Source organism: Pelophylax lessonae, assembly GCF_965119305.1.
Source record: "Pelophylax lessonae genome assembly, chromosome: 5".
Lineage (NCBI taxonomy): Eukaryota > Metazoa > Chordata > Amphibia > Anura > Ranidae > Pelophylax > Pelophylax lessonae.
The window spans coordinates 129,515,759-129,535,882 of record NC_138772.1 but is presented as its reverse complement, the minus strand read 5'-3'; the positions used below and the strand labels follow the sequence as shown (position 1 = coordinate 129,535,882).

Below are 20,124 nucleotides of genomic sequence, written 5' to 3'. Positions count from 1 at the left end.
CTGCCACATCTGTTATTAGACCCCATCTTGCTCAGCACTTGGTGGGGTGATCCTGAACACTGGCACTAGCATGCAGTCAGCCAGGGTGAATTTACCCATTAAAACACAATACTAAGTCTATCTAAACCTAGCACCTATCTAGGGAGGGTGCTACAATTGTATAATAGTTTTTTTTAGTCTGTACCATATTTATGTATGTACTGATACGTTGCAGCAATTATCCTTTAATTAATGTATATACAAATTCACCAGGCAAATATTGCCATACATTACTGGATCAGTTTCTTCAGCCAGAAAGTCAGTCCTGAGAACATTTATATGAAGACATTGAATATCCAGACATACCTTCCCTTGGCTCAAGTAGTTAAAACCCTTGAACCAATTGCTGACCACCCCACATGCATAAACTGCAGGGTGGCAGCTCCTAAAGGCTAAACCACATACCTGTATTTATGTCACTTTTTTTTTTTCCAGGTTTGCAGTGACCAGCTCCTGCTGTGAATCGACACAGTGGGAGCCAATTAGCAGGTCTGGTGGACCCAATGCCTGCTCATGTAAACAAGGAAGATTGCAGTTCTGTGACAAGGGAAGACAGATCCTGTGATTCTGCATAGCAAGAACATGGATCTGGTCTTCATGTAGTACAAGCAGCCCACAGGGACACCTTTAACCCTTTGATTGGCAGGGAAGGGGGTTATCAGGGGCAGTCATTAATACAGTGACCGTGCATATTTTTTTTTTACCACCGATCATATAGTTGGCCCAAAAGCGACTGACATTAACGTGTCAGATTTGTCCACTGCAATGGCTTAGTCCTGCTATGAAGTTCCAAAAAGTTTTTGTAGAGGCTATAACCATTACAAAAGCCAAATATAGACTTATTGGGATGTTTGTTATTTACCAAAAATATGTAGCAGAATACATTAGCCTAAACTGATAGGAAAAAAATATTTGGTTGCAGTGTCACACGCCCGTGCATATATGTCAGTTAAATTAATGCAGTATTTAACGGTTTTTATAAACATCCACATTTCCATAACACCCACTTTTAGTCCTGGATATGCATCCTTATTAACCCCCCAAGACAGCGACAATTAAAATAAAAAAGTTATCAAATATTTATCATTTGAGGCCAATATATATTCTGCTACATTTTTTTTTTTTTAATCAAAAATACCTAGAGTATATTGGTTTGAGCAAGTTATCACGGCTACACACAAGGGAAAGCTGTAATTTTTATTAGCAATGGTGGCAAACAGTGATTGGCGGGACTGCAACAGGACACCCAACTAACATTTGACATGTTTTCTTGTGGGGAAACCAGTGACATTCGTACAGTAACAGTGCATAATTTTTTAGCACTGATTACTGTAGTGATGGCACTGCCGAACCCCCCCCCCCCCACCCCCGGTGTTAATCCCTTCCAAAAGGTTAAAGGTGTCCCTAGAGGATGCTTTCTATGGGGGGGGGGCCCAATCAGTGCAAGCCTCCATTAGATATCCCATGAAACGATGTACGCATGTTGTTCGCGGGATAGAGACGACCTGCTGCAGTACAAGTGTGGCAGCTGGTTGGCAAGTGGTTAACAAACGGCATGAAACAAAAGGGGTCTCATTCTAGTACAGATCTATAAAAAGCAGGTACATAGAAGTTCACCGGATGGTTTCTCCCATTCCCCTCAATTCTATGCAGTCTCAGTGATGAGTTACACCAATCCTAACCAGTCTCACTTGTGCATGTCCATTGCAAAAAAAAAAAAAAAAAAAAAAAAGTTTGAACACCTGATACACCATTTTTTAAAGGAGGGAGCATTTTATTTTGTATTACTCCTTTTAACAAATTATAGGCAGTACCAACATTTTACAGTGCAAGGGCATTGCAGTAAGTTACTAGATTATTCTAGCTTTGTTTTTAAGCAGTAGATCATGCTCATTTTCGTTTCCATGAAACAAGGAATCTTTGACTTGTCTGAAGTATACACTGATCTGACTGCCACCTTCATCTGTTGCATTCCTGATGGGCTTGTACTCCTTGTATTTCCTAAAGGGGAAAAAAATAAAATTCTAATTGGTTTACAGCGTCAATTGACAATGCAATTTTAATTTTCTTCTTACATAATATGAAACCAGTCTATCCAGGGGGGGGGGGGGGGGGGATTTACTGGCACCTTAAGGTTTATGCATCTGCATCAAGGCAGACATTGTGTATGCCTCTGGTTAGGGTTGAGCAAGCTTTGATAGCTGTGCAGGATTATACAGCAACAGAGCAGTGGGCCTAGGCAATCAGAGATGGCAGTGGCCAGTCATTTTAAACAGAATGGCTATAGGCAGACTGATCTACATGCATGGTCAATTATGGAAAGCTTGCCAAGAGTCCAGTATGTAGTGCAGATCTAGTACATTAATGACGGGAAAGTGAAAGCCAACATATTTCTAAAAAACCAGCTAGGTCTCACATTTTGACTTAGTCACAGAAATTAGGCCCCGTGTCATCTCAAGGTAAACTTTCCATCATGTCTACTAAAAACTACAGACACAGCTGTAGCACTAACCTGTACAGAAGAACACCAGCCACTATTGCAACAAGGACCACCAATCCAAATATAGTCAGGACTACAGAGGTTGTCTTCATTCCAGAGCCTAGAGGACAAAAAGTTTTAGGTTAATCCCTTAAGGCACAAGTGTGTGTGGGGGTTGCCAGTGAGTTATGCAAGGTAGTGCTTGCCATGGAGCTTTAGCCTTGGTCCTGTTAGGACTACAGATAAGAACCCAGATAACACTGCATCTTCTTTCACATGTCTAGGGAAAAAGGTGCTAGAAAGCATCATGTGCATGCACCTTAGCAATCCTTGACTGTGGCTGTCAAGTTGCAGATTTGAATCTGAAGGCATTTTAACACTTCGTCTTTTTGCGCTAGAGACTATTGGTTCACTAGCCAAGACATGCAGTGCTGATTTTAAAGGTTTTTGGGACATGTTAAACATTACATCAACATGCATTGCCATTTGTTAGTGTACCTGCATTATAGCAGACCAGATACAAATTCTGTGTGTCAATTGTGCAGCTGTTATTTTTGCACAATGATGGTCCATGCAACGTTGCTTGGTAAAAGGTACCAGCCAACACGTGCACACTGGATAAGCCTACTCAGACCGGTCCCTTGGAAGAGGGCCTTTAATATACAACTAGACACCAGCTAGCTTTAATGTCCATCATAACACTAGTCTGTGTTCTCCAGTACTGTCTGCAGGGCTTTGCTGTGTAGAGAAACTTGTTGCCAAGGTCAAAAGGTGCCCCTCCCTTAAACAACCCACACGTTACAATTACCTGCATCTATGTAGACCAGGGTACTGGCAAGAGCCAGACTTGCATTATCACTTAGGGTAATATTGACACAGTAGGATCCTGGCTCTGCAAATGCTCTTCGTAGGGTCAAGAGGCACTGGTCTGAAGTTGGAATTTGATCACATTCCATGTTCTGAGGAATCATGCAAGAAGCATCCAAAACAATTGTGCAAGCATCTGTAGGCATGCTGGGAGACAAAACCATATCATTAGAAGAGAATACCAGAAGGAAGAACAGGAATCTAGGCAGAGCAGCTGTATAGGGGGCCAAACTAGAACCTTAAATTTTCCTGAGGTAAAGGATAATTGTATTGTCAATACTGTGCACGGTCACTTCACATGTGGAAAGCTCTGATGTGAGGGAATATGCTAGTAAAAAAAAAAAAGGACAGCTTTGTGTCTCACAATTGAATGACTCTGTAAACTGCAGTTCAGCCCAGGGCTCCATTCTGCCTCAACCCATCATAGACCAGGGCCTTGAAATGTATACCCCCTGAAACATACATACATACATACATACATACACACAACCTACCTGCCTTCACAGGACACCACAAAATCAATTACAGAATTTTCAGCCTGAGAGGACACTTGGATAGTGTTCATTTCAATAATATTCATACCAAGGATGCCATCTAAATAGTGGGGAAAAAAAAAAAAAAAAAAAAAGTTTGCCAAATTCCATTTAAGCAATGAAGTTCTGAATGATTTCAACCTACCTGCAATTGTAATGTTTGCGTTGTAGTATCCATATCTGTAGATGAAGCACCCAGGAACAGTGGTAGTTGTTGGTATAGTTGTATGGGTAGTAGTATTATGTTCTTCTGTAGTTAGTGGAAAGGTCTCAGTTTTGAAGGGTGGCACATCAGTGGTGTTACCTTTTGGACAAAACAGTTATTGTAATCCTGGTTTCATTTAACCCCCCAAAAAAAAAAAAAAAAAAAAAAAAAAAAAAAAAAAACACACCATCTAGGCAAACCAAACCATTCAAAAAGCAGTTATGAAGACCTCCCTCCCCCCCCCCCTTCACCCACACCACTAACCAGTTGTGTTTGTAGTGGTATAGGGTATGGTGGTTGTTGGCAGCTGTGTAGTTGGTGCCCTTGTTGTAGGAAGGGGAGTGGGTGTAACTGGTTTACAGGGTCCTGGAATGGCAGCTTTGATGATTAGGTTCAAACTGAAGTTTCCAAGCAAGGTGTAAGTATGAGTAGAGACTGGGTTCTTGGAAACAAAGGAGCCACTGCCATCACCATAGGTCCAGTTGAAAGACAGCATAGATGTGTTGAGGTAGTGGCTTGGATCATGGATTTTAACAGCAAATGAAATTGGAGAATCTTGGACATAGATGTGATCAGAGGAATTCTTGTCATTTTTCTGTGAAATGGTCACATAGAAAGGAATTTGATCTAAAAGAGAAAAAAAAAAAAAAAAAAAACACACACATAAAGCACACAGTATCCAAGTGATTGTAAATGCCAGTCATGAAATCTGAACAAAGCACATACAGTATCTGTAGGGTTTACTTATCCAAAGCCCTAAGTGTTCCTCTTTTATCAGCACGTCAGGTTTTTAATGACAAGAGAAACTTGTGACAGGAAGGAGAGCTCAGCACACAGTTCTGTATCCTTCCTGTGCTGGGGGGGGGGGGGGTCATTTTCCACCAATCAGCTTGCACACACTAACTGCAGCTCTCCATCCCCTCTGATGTGGGCATATAAAGATAAAAATCACAATGCTGCACTTTTGAAGGGATGTATATAGGAGATAACTGCAGATTGTACATTGATCACCCAGAGGGGATCCCACCCCCATGTAAGGATTTCTATCCAGTTTCTGCTCTGATGAAAAATCTATTTTATAGTTATATGCAGAGTAATTCTCCTCACCCTATACATTTCTAATAAGGAAAATTGACAGTGTCTGCATTCCTTTATTAACCCTTTGGGAGTATATGTAAAAATGATTTTTTCAGAGGATGAAATGCGTAAAATTTTTTTTATTCAATACACCATCATATGGATGCAGATAGTTTAGAGCATGCTATTATAACTACACACTTTTCAAATAACCACCAGAACCAAGAATATGCATACAAGTTTATCAGCATCTTCAAAAACGTACCTGTTACAATGTACTGGCCACTTGCTTTAGCAACAGGGTAATGCCTGCGATAGCCTCTCCTAAAAACAGTCACCTCAATCATCTGAGCACCAGCTGTGATGTTTGTAGTATTTATTGACACAACAGCCGACGATCTTCCCATTGTCTGATAGTACTGGCCTGGATATAGAAAATGCCTTCAGAATCAAGTCTCCCTCTCAAAATTACCCATTACATTAACAGCATTCAATCTAGTTACACACACACACACACACACACACAGGAATAGGAAGAAAATGCTTGGAAACCTTGTCGCACAAACAAGAGGATATCCAAATATTACTTGCATGATACCCAGAAAAAGCTCCATACAAACTAGCTGCAAAGTGACTGGGGTTTCAAGCTAGTTTATCAGTGTCACTACAGATGAAGAGTAATAAAGGCAGAACAAGAAAGCTCGCCCTTCCTGGTTGCGCAGTATGGCAGATTTTCCACACAGATTCATCGGGAAACACACAAAAATTCCTAACCATACCTCAACTTTAAAGCTGCAATTCAGCTAGCCATTTTCTATGAGATCTACATAAATAACCTAGGAGACAATACCAACCCAGTGTTTGGAAGATGTAGATGAAGTTATGGCGTCTCCAGTCATGGTGGTGAGGAAATGGTCTTCCATCTGGAAACTGGTTGGAAAAACTGCAGTTTCCTTCATTACAGAACAGTACCCATTTGGTCCAGTTATACACATACTGATCACTAAAGGAAGCTGAAATAAGTAGGGTTAGAGAAAGGTTAGAGAAAGCCAGCCATCCCCACCTCTTGATAGATAAGAAACCCAACTTGTTACCATTAGCACATCCTTGTTGATAGACTATATCCCCTTCTTCATTCTCTTTCTGACATCTGGGAAACTGTAGAGTCACAGAAAAGGTAACATTTGACCCCATCAGTGCAGGACTGTCGCTGGTCAACCGTGCCACTACTTTGCCACCTAAAACGTCAAGATATCCTGTGTTAGGACAGGGCAGATTCCAGTAGCCAATGTACACATTATCTACACCTACTGGCTTACAGCAAGGAGCTACACTCATCTCCCAGAACTGTTGGGTTTTTGCTGCAGCAATTTCTTAGTTTTCCAAACAAGGGAACAATCACCAGCAGAATCAAACAAGTCAAATGAAGAAAAAAAAAAATCATAAAGAACACAAGCAACAAAAAGGTCAGCGGAACAGCGAATGCACATGAGGCAAACATAACAGGAATATAGTACATGAGCCAAGCGACCTAAAGAGTAACTGTTCCCTTCCCAGCTAGCAACCAGAAAATCTAGTGTGCCCCGCAAAGGCTGCCACCCAGGAAGGATGGACATCGCCCACCCCCAAACATCCCAGGGGGCAAGAGTGCAGACAATGCCACCAGGGCCACTGAAAAATACTCCCGAGTAGGGAGTATATAAAGTTATACACCCTGATCCAACTTTACCTTGAAGCAGGTCCACCACATATGTAGAACCGTGCCCCTCTGGCCACAACCACGAAAACAGGTCGCCAGAGCCCCCCCGAGCATACGCAGCTATATGTGTCGGCACCATATACCAGCGTATTAGAACCTTAAAGTTAGCCTCAATTAATGAGGTGTTGACATATGACCTAGAGGCGTTTTGGGCCATCTGGAACCAATCCTCCAAGTCATAAGTGGAACAAAGGTCCTGTTGCCATTTTTTCATACAAGTCAGTTTAGTGGAAGAGGTGGTAAGAATTCCGTATATTTGAGATGCGTCCAGTGTGCTTATCATAAGACCGACACAAATATTCCATCGGAGTGGAGGTAGAGAGATCAGAAATGGACTGTGAAGAACAAAAGGTAGTGTGTAAGCTGTACATAACGGTAAAATTCCGAGTTAGGCAGTGGATGTTTCTCCTGCAAATAAGCCCTCGGTAGAATACCTAGATTACAACAATCCGCAATGTGGATAAGACCCTTGTTAGTCCACCACGCAAAGGTTGAAGACCAGGGGTGAAGGCAGGATTGCCCGCTATTGGGGCTAGAGGGGTATCGGAATCCATGAGTCTTCAGAAGCCTATCCCAGAGACCCAAAGAAAAGGATATTGTCGGACATAACATGGGAGGCCTGTCTTTCTTTTTCAACCACATTCGGTGGCTGATAGGCTTGGATGGGTGGTGGGCGGATTCTATATGCATCCAACTAGACCAGTGGGAGGAATGAAATCGAAACAATTGAGACAATGGTGCTGCATAAAAAATTTAACCAGATCAGGCGCCCCCCAAGCCACCCCTATTCCTGAGTGTAAACAACGTGCCCCTGTTGACCCTTGGTCTCCGGCATCCCCATACAAAATGTAACATTGTGGCTTGGAAAGCCTGTAGAGCAGATATCCGGACCATTACCGGGAGAGTCCGAAATAGAGCAATCTCGTCAATAAATTCATTTTTAGCGTGTACAGTCTGCCAAACCATGAAGGAGGATTTCTTTCCCAGCGTTGGGAGATCCTGATGCAGTATTTTGAACGGGGGGGGGGGGAATAGTTGGCCTGACACAGAGTATCTACAGTGGGCGTTAAAATTAATACCCAAATAAGGAAGGGTCTTACTTTGCCATTTGAAGGGGAAGTTACTCCGCAATTGGCTTAGAGTGGCCTCCTCCAAGTTCAAATTAAGCGCTTCCAATTTGGTATGGTTCACTGAAAGACCCGAAATGAGGGTAAATTGTTGTAGAGTACGATAAAAAGGCACGGTATAGAAGTGGCAGGAGAGGATAACCGCAATAGGATATCATCAGCAAACATAGCACATTTATGTTCAAACCCCCCCCACAGTGTATGCCCTTCACGTATGATTGCAATCCAAGTTTAATAGCTAGGGGCTCAAGGGCAAATAAACAGCAGAGGGGAAAGTGGACACCCCTGTCTCGTGCCCCGCCATATGTCCAGTCTGGATGATTTGTGCCCCTAACTACCACCCTAGCTGAAGGTGTTGAATAAAGGGCCCTCAGGAAGTACGACCCAAAACCAAGTTTCTGTAATATGAATGAAAGAAAAACAATAGTCCAATGAAAGCGAATCAAAGGCCTTACAAAGGTCCAGTGATAACATGCCCCGGCGAGGACTGCCCCCATCCCAGTCAGAGTGAACTGCAGCTATAATGTCTATTAAGCGTCAGGTTTGGTCAGGGGCCTGTCGTCTGGCTACAAAGCCCACCTGGTCCGGGTGAATATACCGGGCCAGGAAGGTATGCAGTCTGTTAGCCAAAATTTTGGTCATCAATTTAAGGTCCACATTTATAAGGGAAATTGGGCGATAATTGGAACAATCACTATGGTCCTTACCCGGCTTGGGGATAACATTAATAAAAGCTTCATTGTCGCCTGGCAACAACAACCCCCCCTCAAGTCATTAAAGAAGGAGCAATCAAGTCAGCATATTTTTTTATAATAATGACCTGTAAACTCATCTGGGCCAGGAGCCTTGAAAGGGTTCAGGGATTTTATGGCAAGGGATACCTCTTCTGTGAACGGTGCATCGAGTAGCTCTGCATGATCCTTATGGAGTTGAGAGAGGGGGGGACATCACTAAGAAAAATCTCGACCTTGGAAGTAATTAGTGGGTCCGGGGACACAAAGTTTAGAGTAAAATGCATAAAATTCACTTACGATCAGGTCTGGGTTCTGGGATAGTTTACCTGTGTGGAGATGTAGACGGGGAAGTGCGGGGTTATATGGGGGGGGGGGGTTCAGTGACAGAGGAGGGTTTATCTCCCAACATATAGAATCGATGGCGAGACCAGCGAATATAATTTTTCCGCCTTGGTAGTGAGGGAAAAGATTGAGGGCCAGCCGTGCTGCATCTATTTTGTGCCTAAGGTCCCTGAGGGGGGGTTCGTTTTTTGTTCCAAATGAAGCAGTCTCAGAGCCTCCTCCTGTTCCTTAATCGTCTGCATATGAATACGCTTAGATCTAGCTGCCAGTTGGATCAATCTATGAACTGTTGGGTTTTAATGGTTTGAAGAATGCCCTCCAAAGTGGGACATCCATCTGTTTAGCAGAACAGAAGCATAAAGGGGAATTTGCTGTAGCTACAGTTTGAACTATAACGGACTCAGATGTTCCTTTAATTCCTAAATCAGTTTGCTTCCATTTACGCTGAACAACCCTTTTTATTAGAGGCCAGAGTACAGTTCTAGTACTTTTAAAGACAAAAACGACACCATAGACTGATTGGGCTTCTGGCAATTTATAGCATACATAAAAGCAAAAAAGTTTGAGAATGGCTGGCTTGTTTTTGCCTGTCTCAGACAAAAAAAAAAAAAAAAAAAAAAAAAAGCCTTTGACAGTAGTCATTAACAAGTGATCACATTGGAAGACTTTTGCATTTGGATAAACTCATCATACCCATTTTGAAATGTTGCATTTTGTACCTGAAAGCTTGTAAAAATGGTGTAAAGAAAATATTGTGTGGTGGCAGCTTAGATATTACCTCTCCAACAGTTTTCCCATCTAGAATCACCAGATTTCCAGGCAGGATAAAGCTGGTCATCCCAAGAGCTGCTGGCCGAGAACCAACCACGTACGAGGGGATTTTCAATGCCAGTCCTCCTACCAAACTCGGACACATCTTGGAAACCTATAGAGATACACACTTTTATCTCACGATATACCAAACCACGTCAAAAGTTGATGCGGACATGTATTACCAAATTATATGTGCAAATTCATAATTGGTCAACTCATACAAGTTGAGTCTTACAAGATACAGCATTTGCCACAAGAGCTATAGATGAACCATAAAAACACATGGAAACTGACCAGTGTAGGAAAATTGAGAGTCACCATCACACCTCTTGGAATCAGACTATTAGGACAGTAAGTTGGACCTGGAGAACCACTAAAATTACAGTTTATAGAGGAACAGCCCACTTCTAACCAAAATTTTAAAATTAGCTACACAACGCTGTCATTAAACTCCCAGGATTCCAAAAGAGTCAAATAAGACACTTAGTGAAAACACTAATATTTAGGTTGTAAAAATTTATGTCAGCTTGCATTTTGAAGTTTTTTTGGACTGGGACCCTTGCTTAAACTGCATTATTAAAAATCTCGCAAAATCTTAAATAATCAGTCAAACATATGGTATTTTACATTAGACCACAGAAAACCCTAAACCCTAAAATATTACAAGGTGAATCAAGGTTCCATTGACAACTATACAGCACACTATTGCAAGCAGAATATAGCAACTTTAGAGTGCAAATAGAATTTCACTGCTGCCAATTTTGTTGCCACTAGGAAAGTGGGAAGTAGTAGTCAACCCAAAAGTCAGGCCTTAAAATTGACAAGTTAAAAAAGCTTGTGGAGTTCTACTGAAAGGATCCTGCCTGGCCAGCAACACATTTCCCTACACTTTTAGAGCACTGCTACCAGACACTATGGGGCCCATTTACTAAAGCTGAGTGTAAAATCAGGCTCACTTCAGCATAGGAACCAATCAGCTTCAGCATAGGAACCAATCAGCTTCCAGGTTTTATTGCCCAAGCTTAAAAGCTTAAGTGAACAAGCTGAGGGTAGAAGCGGATTGGTGCATGGTAGCCAATTTTAGAAAATCTCCCCCATTTTCAGTATTTACCATAGTTGTGCAGGGGAAAGTGAGGTGAAAAGTCCTGCTAAGTTTATCATAGCAAAGGAATTGGCAGATCAATTAGAAAGCCTACAACAAATATGCATGTCTGAGGCGTAACTAGAACCTTCAGTGCCCTGGTGCAAAAAAACCATGAAGGGCCCCCCGAACCCCTGGTCGGGGCCCTTCAAGCCAGGGGCTCTTCCCACTGATCCTGGAATACAGAGGAAACAATCTCCATTTTCCTCCTGCAGCTACAGGAGGACCATGATTTCTCTACATGCTGCCCCCACCCCTCCTCCTATCCAGGTGTACAGGGGAGCCGCACAGCCCCCCGGAGCCCAGTTGCAATTGCATCACCTGTAGTTACACCCCTGATGCATGTTACTTGCTATAAAAACGCTACCAGACAGAAGGAAAAAAAAAAAAAAAAAAAAAAAAAAAAGTCAAAAAGGTTTGCCTTTATGGAGAATTAGCAATTGCCTGTTTCCACCACGCAATCTCAAACGAAATATACAGTTTCTAGCGCCATCCATTGGTGCAGAACTAACAAAGTACATGGCCACCATTACACTATATAGGTGTTGTAACCTCTTTCAGAGCAATGTCTATAGTCAGTGTTAGACAACTGAGAAACACAGAAAGTCAGACTTTGGTCTGCCTCACATTGGTGGCTAGTGGTAAAAATGGTCTCCCTTACGAACAGCTTGAAGAGGATTGGGCATATGCAAGTGGAACTGGAAGTCCGAATTAAACGGGTACCATCAGGCAGTAGGGTTCGGAGACAGAGTGAAAGGAACTCTGCTTGAGAAGGACTGCTGTATTAGTCACATATTACATTTTAGGACTTCAGGAACCACAATATATACTACATTTCTATTTTCTTCAAGTAGCTGTAAAGATGTAATTTTATAAAAGAACATACAATTCAAAAGAGAGACCCTTTAACAATAAGCATAGCCCATTAATAACAAAATCAGCACTTCAAACACAAACTCACGTGTTCCTGCCTGGGCAGCAGCAATCAGCCAGGCACTGAACACCAAACAACCCCTCACCACTGCAGCCTGCATTGCAAAAAAGAAAAGTGAATTGTTTTCTCTCCTTCCAGCACAGTGGTATTTAAACTGGCCTTTACTAGCCACAGCTGAGAGTAATAGCAGTCAGGATTCTAATGTTCCCTCCTGCTGTGTATGAAAAGCCTTCAGGCCCATCATGTGATGGAAGATGCCTGATTCTGTGTCCCGGGCTCTGCCCCAGTGCTCATGTGTTTATGGGTCACTTATCATGAATCTTAGATTTTAACTACATTTCTCAAATATCAGATGTGTGATCGCTACCATTGTTAATTATGAACACATTACACCCAAAATAGCTTCAATTTCAGATCCAGCTGTCCAATTTGCTTGACTTGTCCCTGTCCACATTTCTTGATGTGTGCAATTAATTTTAAATAGCACCCCAAAACACTAAGGCAGTGCACATGTGTTGCAGCACACTGCAGTGCATGGCAATACATCAAGTTGCATTGCATTAAACATGTGTGTACTGTCTGATTTTTGGGAGGTTTTGGTGCCATGCCAGCTTATTATTTTCAATCAGCAGGGCCGTGCAGAGACCTTTGGAGGGGCAGGTGCTCAAAGTATAAAAGGGGCACAGGGAACAGGGCTTTAAATAGGGTTGTGCTCAAAATATCAATACAGCAATGTATTGTGAAGCATTCCTTCCTTACACATATCGATACGGATGATTCTGTATTGATAGGGCAGAAAAATGCTGTGAAAAAGAAACAAACCCTGAAAAAGAAACAGAACCTGCCCAAACAGATCCCAACCTGCAAAAACTCATTCAGGGGGGTGGCAAACCAGTTTCAGGGAGGTGGCCCACAAATTTAACACAACTAGCCACTTGCCTACTGGGCACTTATACCCCCTTCCTGCCCAGGCCAATTTTCAGCTTTCAGCGCTCTCACACTTTGAATAACAATTGCGCGGTCATGCTACACTGTACCCATATGAAATTTTTATCATTTTTTTTCATACAAATAGAGCTTTCTTTTGGTGGTATTTAATCACCTCTGGCTTTTTTATTTCTTACAAAAAAAAAAGAAAAAAGACAGAAAATTTTGAAAAAAAAAAAGTTTTTCTTATTTTCTGTGAGTAAATTTTGAAAATAAATACATTTTTCTCCTTCACTGATGTGCGCTGATGAGGCGGCACTGATGGGCACTGATAGGCTGCACTGATGGGCACTGATGAGGTGGCACTTATGGGCACTGATGAGGAGGTACTAATATGCCGCACTGATAGGTGGCACTGATAGGCGGCACTGATGAGCACTGATAGGTGGCACTGCTGGGCACTGAGAGGTGGCACTGCTGGGCACTGAGAAGTGGCACTGCTGGGCACTGAGAGGCGGCACTGACGGGTGGCACTGATGGGCACTGAGAGGCGGCACTGATGGGCACTGAGAGGCGGCACTGATGGGCACTGCTGGGTGGCACTGATGGACACTGATGGGTGGCACTGATGGATACTGACGGGTGGCACTGATGGGCAGCACCATCAGTGCCCACACTCAGTGCCCATAGTGCTGCTAGTCAGTGCCCATCAGTGCCGAGATGAGCAGGCACTGATGGGCACTGACTGGCAGCACTATGGGCACTGACTGTGGGCACTGATGGGGGGCACTGATGGCGGGCACTGTGGGCAGTTGTGCCATTTTTTTCCCCTCTTCTGTAATCAGGGCACTGGTGATCAGTGCCCTGATTACATTACTTTGTGTCCCCTTAACGGTGATCTGCTCTCCTCTTCCGCACACTGCAGTCTCCGTGTGAGGAAGAGAGCTGGCAATGAGAGATGATCTCATATGTTTACATATGAGATAATCTCTCATTGCACGGTCCGATCACGTGGTAAATGGCCGATGTGATTGGCCATTCACCACGATCTGTTATTGGCTGTGTCCAGGGACACGGCCGACACAGATTTTCCCCGATGCGCGCTCGCGGGAGCGCGCGGGGAGCCTGTTACTGGGAGGTCGTTTAAAGACGGCCTCCCGGAAATTCGAGTCCACGCTGTAGCCGTACTTCGGCTATAGCGCGGGCCGGAAGTGGCTAGAGGATGATCAAATGAAATGGAATCAGTATACAGAGGTTTACTTCTTCTGACAGATATTAAAGGAACACTCTAACCACCATGACTACTTCAGTGATATGAAGTGGTCATGGTCGTAGGAGTCAGAAACACTGCACATGCTGGTATTTTTACAATTATGTGCTGGGGGTTAGTTGCACCCCTAGCACATGTGACTTACTGCTGGCGGGTACTGCTTGCCTGTGACAGGAACTTGAAAGGAAGCATTGGCTCCATTCTGACAGCTGAGCTCCCGGACCAGTACTAAGGGCAGGGCTTTTAAATTAATTACAAAAAAAAAGGAGAGCAAATTTTGTAAAAGGGCAATTTGGGCATCAAGGGGCAAAGAGGCAAGTGCTGAAGCACCCCTATCCCCCCCTCCCCCCCCCGCACGTGCCTGTCAATCAGCTACCTTAATGCAATGTATGTTGACATATGACATGATACGCGTTAACACATGTGCATAAATGTACCACAAAAATGTGAATAAGATCTTGCTCCCAGCAATTTTGTATTTAAGAGTCCCCATAATCTATTTTTTTTCTGCTGGGATCGTTAGAGCTTCTACTTTACAATTTTAAAAGATGTTATTAATTTGTTCCTTATTCTTTCTTTTAAATCAATAAAAGCTTACCTGATCTCGGAAGCAGGCAGGGACCATTGAGGTTGTAGGCATCTGAAGCCCGCTTGTGTTTATTTCCGGGATGCGGTGCAGCTGGCTACCCAGCATGCACCTCATGATCTTGCGCGCTACCCAGCATGCACCTCATGATCTTGCGCCTGCGCAGTAATGACACTGCACAGCGCAGTTTCTTCATTAGGCGATTCCCATGGACTCCTGGGATAGATGACGCCGATATCCCAGGAGCCCATGGGAATCGCGTTATGACGACATCACCTAGGCAGCCGGGACCAGAAGTGCCACGTACACAGATCAAAAATAGGGATTTAGACTATTTAGAAATGCACTGTGGATGGCCATTTTGAAGTACATTTAAAAAATGGGTGGAACTCCGCTTTAAGCTGGCAACACACATTACAAATTCTGCAACCTTTGTACAATCTCATAGACCTTTACCAGAATATATGTAGTGCCAAAGACTAAACAATCCATTCAATTTATACTTAGTTAGACAAGCCATAAGCTGTATTATGTTTGGTTAATCTAAAGAAGATTTTTCAATCACATCGTAATGTATGTGGCCAGATAAAAGGGATATTATTTAACCACTTCTAGACCGGAAGATTTTCCCCCTTAATGACCAGGCCATATTTTGCGATTCGGCATTGCGTTACTTTAACCGACAATTTGCTTGGTCGTGCAACGCTGTACCCAAAAGAAAATTGATGTCCTTTTTTTCCCACAAATAGAGCTTTCTTTTGGTGGTATAGGTATTTGATCACCTAGGCGATTTTTATTTTTTGCACTATAAACAAAAATAGCGACAATTCTGAAAAAAACCAATATTTTACACTTTCTCTATATAACATTCACAAAAAAACATTTAAAAATCAATTTTTTTTAACATTTTAGGCCAATTTACTTTGCTACATATTTTTGGTAAAAAAAAATACAATAAGCATATTTGGCTTGGTTTGTGCAAAAGTTATTGCGTCTACTAACTACGGGAAAGATTTATGTCATTTTTATTGTTTTTTTATTTTTACTAGTAATGGCGGCGATCTGCAATTTTTAGCGGGACTGCGACATTGCGGCGGACAGATCGGACTCCTAACTGACATTTTTGACACTTTTGGGAGGATCAGTGACATTACTACAGTAATCAGTGCTAAAAATATGCACTGTTACTGTAATAATGACTCTGGCAGGGAAGGGGTTAACCCTGTGGGTGATCAAGGGGTTAAATGTGAGCCTAGGGGAGTGATTCTAACTGTGGGGGGCGTGGCTTGTGAAATGATCATAGAGATCTGTGATCCTATATAGAAGGATCACAAGGGCTCTGTGATCATTCCAGGGAGAACAACGGTCAGCTGTGTTTACAACAGCTGACCGTTCTTCTCTCTCAGCAGGGAGCGATCACGGGTGTCAAGCGGCAATCAGAGCCGCATTTCCCGTGCATCGCCTTCCCTGCTGCCGAGTGGGGGCGAGAGCGTATGTAGATAGGAGGAGGAGAGCCGCTCAGGTGAGGAAAAGTGCTCCGGTGCAGGTCGGATCCGTTATCCAAAGTTCAATGATTCAAAGAAAAAGTGACCACACTCAGGAGAAATTGAAGAATGGAGTGTTTATTCCCCCGTGGGATATAATACGTACAATGCTTCACATAGACACAGGACATACCTGTCCTGTGTCTATGTGAAGCATTGTACGTATTATATCCCACGGGGGAATAAACACTCCATTCTTCATTTTCTCCTGAGTGCAGTCACTTTTTCTTTGAATCAGGGGGCGAGAGCGTGCCATGTTGAATGTCCAGTGACCAGTATGAGAGAGTGAGAGCGATAACACCAAATTTAACACACACACACCTGCTCCCCATTCACAACTGAGACCTTATAACACTAACGAGTCACATGACACCGGGGGATTGGGGGATGGCTAATTGGACCCAATTTGAAGACATTTTCACTTAAGGGTGTACTCACCTTTGTTGCCAGTGGTTTAGACAGTAATGGCTGTGTGTTGAGTTATTTTGAGGGGGAAAGACAATGTATACTGTTATACAAGCTGTACACTCGCTACTTTACATTGTAACAAAATGTAATTTCTTCAGTGTTGTCACATGAAAAGGTATAATAAAATATTTACAAAAATGTGAGGGGTGCACTGAATTTTGTGAGATACTGTAGGTATAGAGCAAGGCAAATGAACAGCAAGAATATGTATACTGTTTCAGTCAATCCCTGGGAGAGATGGTCCAGATGATTGCTGGGAAGGTGTATAAATTGTCTGAATTGCAGAACAGCATTTTCTTTCCTGTATGGGATCACCACCTGTTTAGGGGGGAGGGTGACTACTTCTCTCCTCCTGCTTTGCTAGCTGGGTAGTCTACTTTCAAGTTCTTTTGTGGACTCACTTTGGATCTCTGCTCAATCATCCCATCAGAGGAGTTCTGGAGAGTGTTATAAGTCTGTTTAACCTCTGCCTCACTGGAATATGTCTGTGGTACAGGAAGGGGGCATCCAATTACTTAAAGGACACTGGGGTTGATATACTAAAACTGGAGAGTGCAAAATCTGGTGCAGCTGTTCATGGTAGCCAATCAGCTTCTAACTTCAGCTTGTTCAATTAAGCTTTGACAAAAAAACCTTTGCATAGCTGCACCAGATGTTGCTCTCTCCAGTTTTAGTAAATCAACCCAATTGTGAGTACTGATCTGATCTTGGTATTTTGTACTGTATTGTTAGCAGAGCACTGTGCCTTAGTAAAGAAGCTAGTAGATATTCTAATTGGAGACTGTTCTCATAGATTCTCATCCTTGGCCTAACTGTTTTGGCTCCAGCACTTGGGATTGTGCACAATTAGGTTTGCCGGGATCCATAGCTCCTCTCCTGAGAGGTACATACCAACTAGTGCCCTTTAGCCTTTTTAAGTGTCACTGTGGGAGAACTGTTCTTTAAAGCAGTAGTATTTTTTTAAATATTATTAAAATTAAAATTTCTATAGTTTTTTTTAAAAAATCCTGCCAGGTAAAGCCACATTGTGCTAGTATGCGTCACATACTAGCACATTATGTGCAACTTACTTTAAAACGAAGCCATCCAGCAGCGCGCTGTCACAGCTGACGGTGCTTCCATCTTCACTTGGTCTTCCTTCCGGGTTCACGGACTCCGACTGTAAAACCCGTACATCCCTGTGCAGGTAAACATGGCTTCCCTATAGTATGCCCTACGTGAAGGAGGCCTTGATATGTTTTAAAAAATATATATTTTATTTATTATTTATTTATTTAATAGGTACAATTTAATTTTAAATATTTGAAGTATTTTTAATTTTTTTTGGGGGCGGGAGGGGCTTTGCTGAGATAACAGGGGTCTAAACAAAGCCAGTCCCTTTCCCTGCAGCTGCACTGTAGATGTGAATAGAAGTCTCTGTATAGAGACTCCTATTTATTCACAAATCGAACCATAGTAAAAAAAAAGTTTACCCCCTTCGACAAAGTCAGGAAGTGATGAAACGCGTAAAAGATAGGGGCGTGGTCACACGACAGACTGAATGATCGATCGGGTGAGCGGTGGTGACTTACTTGCAGTGTCCTGGACTCCAGGGTTGGTATATATCACGCGATAGTGTCCGGAGCAAGTGAGCACCCCAATCCCTGCTTATTTTATTGATGTGCTTATCTAAGTAGTTTTCCATGTACGTGCATATAATGGATTTTTTTATGGAATAAAGTGGTTTTGCGTTATTGCACTAGTTGGCTTCCCTCTCTTTTACATGTTATATGCGGAGTGGTAACGTACTAGCCATCAAGGACCCAACAGTCCTAATACCCTGAGCCGTGGTGGAATTTCTCAAGCTTGATCAGCCCGATCCATGAGAGTGGAGGGCAATAAGTGGGGGTGAGTGTTCTAGCTGAGGGGAGTGGAGCACAGAGGTGGTGGACCCCTTTTTGGTGTGTTTCTATTCAGCTGGCACTGGATTCTCACCAGATTATCATATTATCACTATTCACTCACTTTTCTTTATTTATTGGATAATATACGTAGGTTATATCACTGGAACATTTGTTCACTGGATTACTTTTCACTGGACTATTGTTTGGACTGAATTAATGGATTTACAGTGAATATTTTTTTTTTTTTTTGAAGTTATTTACTTTGATCACATATATTGTATGTACACCTAATTTTGAGCGCTGCTAGGTGGGATCATATTGTTTCATGTGTTCAGAACAGAAAGTAAAGATACACTGAAAAGAGGGTGGACCAGCTATACAGGTCATCTCCTAACTACGGAGTGAGGAAGGAACACATTTATTTAAAGGCAATTAAACATAAATGCATGTGTAACATGATACTCCCCATCAAAATTTATGATTTAGATTATTGAACAATTGAGAATTAAGTCCAAACACTGCAAGAGAGGAATATTCGTGAAACACCTTATAAAAAAGAAAGGGGTAGAAGAATATGGAAGAATAATGTAAACATTACCATACTGTAAAGCTTGTAAAGTCATTACTGGTGTCTTTAAGATGGCACAGAAAACAGTTTATGAATGTAACTTCAGTTGGGAAGACAGCAACGTGCACCAGTTCTTCTAACCTCCCGTTGAATCAAGACAAATCCTCTTCCTTTGGCAAAAGAAGTACCAGTTCATTGAAAGGTCTGAAGTAGAGTGGAACTGATCCTTCCTTAATTACCCTGACTTCTACTTTCTGAACCTTTCCATCATTACTTGCTGCTGTCTTTGTAATGAGACCCATAGGCCAATGGTTACAGTGGGTATTCTTTTCTTTTAATTGGACTATGTTGCCCACACAACATAGGTTGGGTTTGCTAATTTGCCATTTGCCCTGTCCTTGAAGGTTACAAAGGTACTCCTTCTTTCAAGGACTCCAGAAGACATTGGGAAGGTGCTGAACCTGTTTCCACTGTTGTCTATAAACATTGGTGAAGAGTGGTTCTGTGCTTAATTCGTCACCTGGAAGCTCTGCCATTTGCTGTTTTTGGCGCCTTCCTTGCAATTTTTGACACTTGACACATTTGTAAAGGATGTAGGATATGTATCTTTTAGTCCAACAATCAAAAACCCTTCATATCTTACTGCCCCTTTTCTAAAGTGCGGTCTTTTGTGCTGAACTTGCTTTTGGTGATGTCAAAAAAGCAGTGATGTGATATCAACCTGGAACAATAAGGGGATTCTGTTCTTCACTGAACGGATTGAACTTCCCAATGTGACCTCCAACTCAAAGTAACTTGTAGTGATCAGTCAATGTTTTCAATTTGTAG

General features: G+C 42.4%; 1 protein-coding gene across 1 annotated transcript; it reads right to left on the bottom strand.

Moving 5' to 3' along the window:
* Positions 1-1,889: 1,889 nt before the first annotated feature.
* Positions 1,890-12,157, bottom strand: LOC309555885 (protein QNR-71-like; the record flags this gene model as incomplete). Its single annotated transcript, XM_082258057.1, has 11 exons — positions 12,078-12,157; positions 9,941-10,087; positions 6,295-6,438; positions 6,055-6,213; positions 5,466-5,624; positions 4,388-4,750; positions 4,064-4,222; positions 3,880-3,979; positions 3,327-3,532; positions 2,552-2,639; positions 1,890-2,040 (listed from the first exon to the last, which is right to left on the bottom strand). Exons 1-11 carry the CDS (start codon positions 12,148-12,150, stop codon positions 1,890-1,892), a joined length of 1,749 nt encoding a protein of 582 aa, XP_082114183.1. The 5' UTR covers positions 12,151-12,157.
* Between the last annotated feature and the right edge of the window lie 7,967 nt (positions 12,158-20,124).